At 39.6% G+C, this 10,588-nt stretch overlaps 1 protein-coding gene across 2 annotated transcripts in view; it reads right to left on the reverse strand.

Moving 5' to 3' along the window:
- Positions 1-9,884, reverse strand: part of LOC129815275 (potassium voltage-gated channel subfamily B member 1-like) — a 138,944-nt gene extending 129,060 nt beyond the window's left edge. The window contains exons 1-2 of one of the 2 annotated variants that reach the window (XM_055868943.1): positions 9,349-9,884; positions 4,360-5,042 (exon numbers count right to left, since the gene is read on the reverse strand). In XM_055868943.1, the coding sequence (XP_055724918.1) occupies positions 4,360-4,935 (576 nt within the window). In that variant the 5' untranslated portion in view covers positions 4,936-5,042; positions 9,349-9,884. The remainder of the gene's footprint in view (positions 1-4,359; positions 5,043-9,348) is intronic. The other variant, XM_055868942.1, reaches the window with a different exon arrangement.
- Positions 9,885-10,588: the final 704 nt, after the last annotated feature.

The following is a 10,588-nucleotide window of genomic DNA, read 5'->3' on the forward strand; positions in this document are numbered from 1 at the left end:
GAAGAGAAAATAAGAAGGGAGAGATGTTAAAGGAAGGACAAGGTAAGTCAGGCACAGACATAAATAGCAGCAATGTTTTACATTTCTCTCGTGTGTACTGACTGGGGACACGTGCTTACAGTAAGTGAAGAGTACTGAAGGTCACTGCACCTCTTCTGCATTAATGTTTAAAACTCAATTAAAAATGTAATTACACATCTTAGTGCTTGGCCAGCAGCCACTGGCATGGGCTAACTAAGTAATGCAAGAGTCAGAATGATGTGTGACGCTCTCTCTCAATCTCTCTCTGTCTCTTTGTCTCTCTGTCTCTCTCTGTCTCTCTCACACACACACAAACATGGATACAGTACACCCACTCAAACTCGCACACATGCACACAAACGCACACACACACAAACTGAGGTTCTGTGACTACCCCTTTTATAAAGATAATAAAATAATATTCTTGTTGCCAGGTGACCATCTGTTGATGGGTTATTGTGTGTGTGTGTGGTCGTGTTAAACTATTCTTGTAAGCCCCCACAAGAATAGTAAACAAACAAAAATTTGACCAACTGGGAACATTTTGTTAGTCCCCACAAGGTCAAATGCTATTTCTATGGGGTTTAGGGTTAAGTTTAGAATCAGTGTCAGGGTTGGAATTAGATTAAGGGGTTAGGGTTAGGAGCTAAGGTTAGTTTTAAGGTTAGGGTTAGGAACTAGGGTTAGGTTTAGGGTTAGGTTTTTCGGTTAAGGTTAGCGTTAAGGTTAAGGTAAGAGTACGGGTTAGGTTTAGGGGTTAGGGAAAATATGATTTTGAATGGGACTGAATTGTGTGTCCCCACAAGGTTAGATGTACAAGACTGTGTGTGTGTGCGTATGTGTGTGTGTGTTCGATGATCACACCATTAGCCAAGGAGAGTGGTACGTTCACAGGGACACAGGTGAAGTCAAGCAGAAGGGCTTGGGGCTTATTAAGGTGCTGGTGAGACTCAACTCAACATGCCCACAGTGTACACAGTTTGCAAACTGAAACAAGGTTGGTAGGAGAAATGCATCAGCTGTATTAATGCTTTCAGTAGTGTAGGTTTGTGGTTTTAATTTGTCCTTTTAAACTAATTAGGAATTGATAAACACTCCCATATATTGTGTAGAGGCTGCCGTTTTTCCTGGCACACACATTACAAGTCTCCAGAGACTCCGAGGAGTGACATACATTTACATTATGGCCAAACGGCTATCTGACCGAAAGCGCTGCAGCCAGGCATTACATCAAGACATTACGTCAATGGGTTGTTAACTACACAGTCAGCCTGCCTTCAATGGAAGTACTGGTGTAAAAATAATCTAACCCTCACGATAGAGATTTCAATACTTCTAATATCAATAGCTTACAAGATATCAATAATGTCTAATTAGGTAGGGAATTTGACCAGCCTGAAGTTTCTCCATTGACTTATTCATTGAATAGATGTGATTGAAGAGAGGTCAATTGCCAATGTCAGAATAACTAAGACAGAACGTTATAAGATCAACCTACTTACAATCTTAAAGTAGCACTACACCATAACCTCAAGTTAACCTGATAAACATCCATGTTGCATCTCCTTGATGCCTTTGTGAACGAGTCATTACGCTGATACACTATACTCACTGATCTCATCTACTCCACAGCCTGTTTGTAAAGTACTGACAGCTCTCACATATACAGTAGCGTAGCTTCTTCCTATAAAGCTTCAGAAGCTGACATCGACTCCTGCTCTAATTCTATTTCCGAGACAAGGCAAGAACAGCTACAGGTCGAACAATAAATTAGTGTGTGCTAATTTAGTGTATTATCAACAGTAAAATACTCTGAAACGTTTTACTGCAGCAAACTGTAAATTCGAAAGCATTGTGGGAAAATGATGTGGGCGGAGCAAAACATTGCTGTATTTCGAATGGTACTGTAATTCCAATGCACAGAATACAGTACCGTACCATACCTTTGGCGGACAAAAAAACTTTTGAACATTAGTGGGTGTATGGTATTAATGTTTCTGGCTCAATAACATATTTTGAGGCATGCCTTGTACAAGGCTATATATGTTGCATCGAGTTGGACCGCAGAGTGAAGGAAAAGCAGCCAACAAGTGCTCAGCATATTTGGGAATTCCTTCAAGACTGTTGGAAAAGCATTCCAGGTGAATCTAGTTGAGACAATGCCAAGAGTGTGCAAAGCTGTCATCAAGGCAATGGGTGGCTACTTTGAAGAATCTCAAATATATCATATATTTTGATTTGTTTAACACTTTTTTGGTTACTACATTATTCCATATGTGTTATTTTATAGTTTTGATGTCTTCACTATTATTCTACAATGCAGAAAATAGTAAAAATAAAGAAAAACCTTGGAATGAGTAGGTGTGTCCAAACTTTTGACTTGTACTGTATGTACTGTAACATAGTGTAATTTTTTTTATTTCACCTTTATTTAACCAGGTAGGCTAGTTGAGAACAAGTTCTCATTTGCAACTGCGACCTGGCCAAGATAAAGCATAGCAGTGTGAACAGACAACAACACAGAGTTACACATGGAGTAAACAATAAACAAGTCAATAACATGGTAGAAAAAAAAAGATAATCTATATACAATGTGTGCAAAAGGCATGAGGTAGGCAATAAATCGAGTAATTACAATTTAGCAGATTAACACTGGAGTGATAAATCATCAGATGATCATGTGCAAGAAGAGATACTGGTGTGCAAAAGAGCAGAAAAGTAAATAAATAAAAGCAGTATGGGGGGTGAGGTAGGTAAATTGGGTGGGTAGTTTACAGATGGACTATGTACAGCTGCAGCGATCGGTTAGCTGCTCGGATAGCAGATTTTTAAAGTTGTTGAGGGAGATAAAAGTCTCCAACTTCAGAGATTTTTGCAATTCGTTCCAGTCGCAGGCAGCAGAGAACTGGAAGGAAAGGCGTCCAAATGAGGTTTTGGCTTTAGGGATGATCAGTGAGATACACCTGCTGGAGCGCGTGCTACGGGTGGGTGTAGCCATCGTGACCAGTGAACTGAGATAAGGCGGCACTTTACCTAGCATAGCCTTGTAGATGACCTGGAGCCAGTGGGTCTGACGACGAACATGTGTAAACACTTTACCTAACATCCAACCTGCTTGCAACAATCTCTTGTAATTACAGGAAAATACTGTGAAATACTAACCCCTCCCCCTCAATGGATTTCATTCATCCATTCATTCATTACAATTATGGTAGTATTTACTTTTTTAATACATTTTTAACAGTATAATACAGCCAATTGTATGGTTTTGTACAGTGTGTCATTACACAGTACTTGCTTTGATACTGCATTTATATTACTGTACATTAGGTGTACTCTAATATGAAAAACAGAATTTTATTTCCCACCGAGCTGCCTGTAAGCTACTGTCAAATTCATGGTAACCCCTTTACAAGTGTGTGCTCCTTTTCACATCATGAGAATGGGTGGTGGAGGGAGAATCTTTCAAATACTTTTCATTAGCTTGAACTTGCCAAATGAGATGGCGATTGCACTTTCCTGCCTATTCCATTGTGCCAGGCAAATGTAATCAAGCACAGCTTAAGTATATAAAAGATTTCAAATATAATTTGAACCCAGGGCTGCAAACAAGGCAGCGAGTACTACTAACCCTTTAAATGTCATTAGCAGGAGGGAGCATTATGTTTCATCCCTCCAGTCCAGCTACGAACCAGATGGGAGTGAGAGACACACTTCTTTGCTCTGTTCCCCCAGGTCGCTTCTCCAGGTATTATTCAGTGTCCTGCTGTGTGTACTCAATACCTATACCTACTGTATGTCTCTGTCTCTCCCTCTCCATCTCTGTACCTCTCCGCTTCTCTCTCTCCCCCTTCTCTCTCTCTCTGAGCAGCGTGAATGTCTGCAGTATTGAAGAAAGCTAGCTCTAGCTGAGCCCTGACATGGCCTTAGAGGAAGAAGTAATGAGCAGTGCTGGCTGAGATCATCCGTTCCAGTTTACACCTGATCACATCACTACTGGGGCTCATGGTTGGGATTACGTTGATATAACACAGCAAAGGAACAGTGATTGTATTTCAGCAGGCCCGATAAGGCCCTAATATAAATAAACCCATCATGACCGCACAGAAGCTATGACTGTTTTCTGTTTGACTTTCTTAATTCTGATTAATTAATTGATTTAGTCAATAGTCACACATGTTTAATTAATCAGTTCTCTCTCTGTCTCTCTCTCTCCCTCTGTATCTCTCTCTCTCTCTTCCACTGCTATAACGTGGAGCATTTTTATCAATAAAAATAAGTCATATAAACAAGTTAAAGGCATACTGTCCACATATGATATTTAGAATGAAAGGTTACCTTGGCTGCGACAGACGAACTGGGCTTTTCCAGAAGGTCCCAGAGTTTCTTTCGTTTCTCAGCACAACAAGTGTTGTCGAACTCTTCTCCCTCTCTGTCGTTCAAGGTGTCTTGCTCTCTTTTGAGCTCCTCGTTCATCTGTTCTTTCTTCTGGTGGTACCTGGCCTGGCAGCAGGACTCCAGGTAGATCTCATCTATGCCCCAGTAGTCCAGCTCCTGACTAAACGACAGGGCGCACATCTCCTCCATCATGTGGAGCTTACCGGTCCGGTAAAAGTTCAAAATGGACGTGAACGCCCCTGGGTGCCGGTCGAAAAAGTACTCATTCTCGTCCAAGTTGTAGTCGTCACATACCTCCATGAGTGAGTCGTGGGTGTTGCAGTCTCGTAGTTTCCCTAACCGGGTGCGTGGTAACCTATCCAACGTTCGCCAGAGGACCTCATGTGGAAGACCCCCAACGTTGAGCCTTACCCGGCGGTAGCATGACTTGCTGTGGATTATGTCCGCCGGTTCCGGGGGTAGCGATGTGGTCGATCGCGAGCCATTCTTATTCAATCCCGTTGAGGATTTCTCCATTTCGAACTAACGAGAGTTCCACCGAGTTCCAATTTGTCCAACAGGCAAGATCCGGACGGGGAGAAGTTACAGTCTACATTTGTGCTTGTTTTCTTTCATCCTTGAATCTGGGGGAAGAAGGAGGGAAAAAAAGAGAGGAGATTGAGAATAAGAAAAATGTCAATGACAAGATTTCAAAATAGAGCCGTTAGTCCAGGCAGTCACAGTGACCTATAGTCAGAACATTTCTCAAGCCATGCTACAGGCTTATCGCCTAATCAAAGGAGTGAATAGAAAGATGATGGTAATACACTCAGACTGAGAGTGCTGTCCTGTCCACACGCTTTTTGTGAATAGTGAGTGGGGACGTGGCAGCGGCTCAAGTGAGCGATGTCCACTCTGCACTGGTGCTAAAACGACAGCGTGCACTGTTCACTCGACTGTGTGAAAGGAACCAGGGCGAGTTCACTTTGGGAAAATAAGCATGCTTCTAAATATTTAATGGTACACTGTTCAAGTTGCTGTAGACAGTTGTGGAAAAAATACCCAATTGTCATACTAGAGTAAAAGTAAAGATACCTTAATAGAAAATGACTCAAATAAAATTGAAAGTCACCCGGTAAGATACTACTTGTGTAAAAGTCTAAAAGTATTTGGTTTTAAATATACTTAAGTTTCAAAAGTAAAAGTAAAAGTATAAATAATTTCAAATTGCTTATATTAATAAGCAAACCAAATGACACAATGTTCTTGTTTTTTTATCTACAGATAGCCAGGGGCACACTCCAACACTCAGACATCATTTACAAATGAAGCATTTGTGTTCAGTGAGTCTGCCAGATCAGAGGCAGTAGGGATGACCAGGGATTGTTAAGTGTGAGAATTGAACCATTTTCCTGTCCTGCTAAGCATTCAAAATGTAACGAGTACTTTTGAGTGTCAGGGAAAATGTATGGAGTAAAACATACATTCTTTTCTTTTGGGTTGTGGTGAAGAAAAAGTAAAAGTTGGAAAAAATATAGTGAATTAATGTAAAGATACACCAAAAAACGACTTAAGTAGTACTTTAAAGTATTTTTACTTAAGTACTTTAAGTACTTTACACCCCTGGCTGTACAGACGGGTTAGTTGACAACGTCACGAAAATTATGCATGCGATTCAATAGTCCATGTGTTGTGATTCTGGAAGGCCAGATAGCTAGCAACAATGACAAAAAGCTGCCATATAGGAAATCATAGGTGGCTCTTTCAGCTAGTTTGATCTTGTTCTTGATCCCATGTCTTGTTTTGACTGATGTTATGTTTATGCTAATTTGGCAAAAATTCGCTAGCTATATAACCATCAACTGTAATGATGCATTTGAGATTATTATCCATCCATATTCCGGTTGAATATGGATGTTGCGGCATGCTCTGTTCCTCCCTCACTAATGAACCATTTGCATGCATTTGTATTCAAATTATGGTTTCAAAATCAAAGCAGCAATGTTCAACAACTGAACAGAACACATTAACATGCACAGTACATGCATGGATAGGATGTAGGCCTATCCTTTCTGTTTTGAGGATACAAAAAATGTGGTAGACTACTGTATTTTCCATTCCAGACAATCAAGTTCTACATCAATACTGTTGTGTCAAAGAAGTTACACAATTGATTTGCTCTCTGCAGTATGTACAGCGAGCTCCAAAAGTATTAGGACAGTGACACATTTATTGTAGTTTTGGCTCTGTAGTCCAGCACTTTGGTTTTGAAATAATACTGCTGCCATGATTACGGATAATCCCGATACAATGATTACGGATAATCCTGAAATAATTGTGAATAATGATGAGTGAGAAAGTTACAGAGGCATAAATATCACACCCCCCCCCCAAAAAAATGCTAACCTCCCCTGTTTTTTAAATGGTGAGAGGTTGGTATGTCTTGGGGGTATGATATTTGTGCATCTGTAACTTTCTCACTCATCATCATTCGCGATTCATTCAGGACTTTCTGTAATTATGGTAGCAGCGCATTAATTTAGAAGTGTTTAGAAACAGATTCGATTCTTATTTACAATAAAAGTGACTCCAAAATGACACAATAAAATATTTACCAATAATTTCTATTGAACAAAATAATCTGAAACACAACCAAAACAAACAGCAAACGCATCCAACAAGTTTGTAGAGTCACAAGGGTGATGTACTACCACGTCGGAATTAGACATTCTCACGTCGGATTTAGACGTTCATCCACGTTTCTCAAATGTCAAATTTCAAAGTTGTTCCAAGTGACAAAATGTTGAAGTATTTAAGGTTAACTTTAGGCATGAACTCAAAATGTTTAAGGTTAAGTACAGGCATTAAAACTTCTTAAGGCTAGGGGGCACTATTTTCACGTCCGGATGAAAAGTGTGCCCAAAGTAAACTGCCTGCTACTCAGGCCCAGAAGCTAGGATATGCATATAATTGTTAGATTTGGATTGAAAACACTCTAAAGTTTCTAAAACTGTTAAAATTATGTCTGTGAGTATAACAGAACTTATTTGGCAGGCGAAACCCCGAGGACAAACCATCCAGGATTTTCTTTTTTTTTGAGGTCACTCTCTTTTCAATGGGTTTTCTATGTGGATCTAGATTTCTAAGGCACTTGCTTGCAGTTCCTATTGCTTCGACTAGATGTCGAAAGTCTTTAGAAATTGGTTGATGTTTTTCCTTTGAGAAATTAAGAAGTAGGGCTGTTCAGAACGAGGGTCGAGTCTAGTGTACTGTTGTGGTTGGGGCGCGCGACCTGAAAGCTCGCTCCACTTTGTTTTCGTCCGGTATTACATTTTATCGATTATTTACATTTAAAAATACCTAAAGTTGGATTAGGAAACTTGTTTGAAATGTTTGAATCAAGTTTACAGGTAACTAACTATATTAGATACTTTGTAGTCATGTTGCGCGAGTTGGAACCGGTGTTTTTCTGGATCAAACGCACCAAATAAATTGACATTTTGGAGATATAACAACAGAATTTATCGAACAAAAGGATAATTTGTGATGTTTAATGGACATATTGGAGAGCCAACAGAAGAAGATCTTCAAAGGTAAGGCATGAATTATAACGTTATTTCTGACTTTTGGGTTGAAATGTGATTTTCATGTGTTTGTTTGATGGGGTGCTGTTCTCAGATAATAACATGGTTTGCTTTCGCTGTGAAGACGTGAAATCTGACATGGTGGCTGGATTAACAAGAAGTTTATCTTTAAACCGACGTATAACACATGTATGATTCATGAATTATTATTATGAGTATTTCTGTTTTATAATTTGGCGCACTGCTATTTCACTGGGTGTTGTCAAATCAATCCCGGATTGGTGCACAAAGGGATCATTAATTAACTCCAAATTGTTAAGGTTAGGCATTAACTCTGAATGGTTAAGGTAAGGGTTAAGTTTTTGGATAGACATAAAACAAAAATATAAATAGTTACTTTCTATCAAGGATTCAAACTTGCTACCTTTGGAAAATAGAGACTGGATTTGAACTTGCAACCATTGGAATCAGAGGTCCCCTAGTGGCAGGTTTCCATGTCATCTCCCAAAGTCATCAGTCGAATACTGACTTGTGTCACGGTGACTTGGCTGTGATGTAATCATTGCATGCTAAGTATATTGGACCAAATACAAAACTTTTGACTACTTTAATACACATAGTGTAGCTGCCTTAGGTCTCTCTTTATGTAGGTTTGTGTTGTCTCTCTTGCTGTGATGTGTGTTTTGTCCCATATTTATATTGTATTTATTTATTTATTTTAATCCCAGGCCCCCACGGGGAGTTTTGCCTTTTGGTAGGCCGTCATCGTAAATAAGAATTTGTTCTTAATTGACTTGCCTAGTTAAATAAAGGTGAAATAGAAATAAAATAAAATATCGTCTTCTACCTGGCCTGTTTTTCCCAGGATGTCAATATTGTGCATTCATCAACCATTGTTGGAAACCGAAATAACCAAATGTATCTGTAATTGTCTATTGATCTGACTATGTGAGAGTTGTATAGGCTACACAACGTCCTAATTGGTGAATGCACCAATTTGTAAGTCGCTCTGGATAAGAGCGTCTGCTAAATGACTTAAATGTAATGTAAATGTAATGTGCATCTTCAAAAATACAGGATTTTAATGCTGTACCATTTCCCCTGCTCTGATGGACAATTCCTCAATGTGGATTTGCATTTTGCGTTTTGCCCATTCAATAGGTGTTTGTTGCCCATTAATATCATCCTTGGTGTAGCCTAACATGATATTCATTTATAGCAGGCCCCAATATTTCCGTATTAAAAATAATGATATTACGTTGATAACAATAGCAATATAACCATTTAGCAATACTTGTTTTATAAAGGAGAACAACAAATACAACCTGTTATTTGAATATATGGAACAAGCCTCAGTCCCACGTACCTTAACTTTAGGTTGGCTCATCAGACAGTAGCAAGAGGCAGAGTTGAAAACATTAAATATCCGAGGAAAAAGGAGGAAACGGCATTAGGTTTATTAGCCTACTCTCGGCACGGTTTGTGACCCATTCCGTTTCAAACGGTGTTGCCTCCGTGGCACTCTATATCTCCTCCGCCGTATGGTTAGATAAGAATCCTCCTATACACTGATTTAGTCCGTCTAGGATGACGTCCGCCTATTTTAATAGAGAAGATCAACAAGTATGTTATGACACGGTTTTCCGCACCAGGGTCTTCCCCATCTCCTGTCTGGGAGTAGGGCGGCGCGACTGGTATGCTACTCTAGCGCAAAAGGTCGAAACGCGGCGCGGCAAGCAGCTTCACTGCCCAGCTTCACGTTGATGCGTTTAACCCTTACGTAACAAAACCAAGGAGCTGCAATCGTATTCGTCGCAATATACGGTAACATGTTGTTTGGTACAAAAATGCCAGCACAGGCTGGTGGAAACGACCAATCAATGATTCCAAGGCAAGAGTTTATGTGGTACACTATATTCAAGAATCGCTTTCCAATCCATACGAACACAACCAACCCTAGATAGGGAGTATTAATAATGCCCTCCCATTCATCCAGACAGATGTAGGCCTACTATTTGTTGAAATATTGCAACGAATTCTGTCACCTAAACCCCCCTGAATGTGTTTAATTTGCCATGACTATGACTATTATGAAGTGCACTTCATTCAAGGCATTTAGTCTTGAGAGACACAAGCAACACAAACAATTAATTCAGATATATTGGCCCTACATATTCAAGGCATTTATTATTCAGAGATATACATGGGATATAGTTGTAATGTAAAAACAATATTTACAATATAAATATAAACATGAAACTGATTTGCATAGAGTGCAGTCAGTTTCAGGAAGAGGATACATGATGAAGTCATGTCATAGCTTGGTCCCACATCCTATGGTTATTGTGACTTGCTTAGTTAAGTAAAGGTGAAATAAAATCAATAAATAAAAATGCCAAACATGGGTATACAGCACAAAGAGATCTGGGACCAGGCTAGTCATGTCCTAGTTCTATTGCAGAAATGTATATTTATTATCGATCCCCATTAGCTGGTGCCAAGGCAGCAGCTACTCTTTCTGGGGTCCAGCTAAATTAAGGCAGTTTATACAATTTGAAAAACATTACAATACATTCACATATTTCACAACGCACTGTGCGCCCTCA

This window comes from Salvelinus fontinalis, chromosome 18 (genome assembly GCF_029448725.1).
Source record: "Salvelinus fontinalis isolate EN_2023a chromosome 18, ASM2944872v1, whole genome shotgun sequence".
Classification (NCBI taxonomy): Eukaryota; Metazoa; Chordata; class Actinopteri; order Salmoniformes; family Salmonidae; genus Salvelinus; species Salvelinus fontinalis.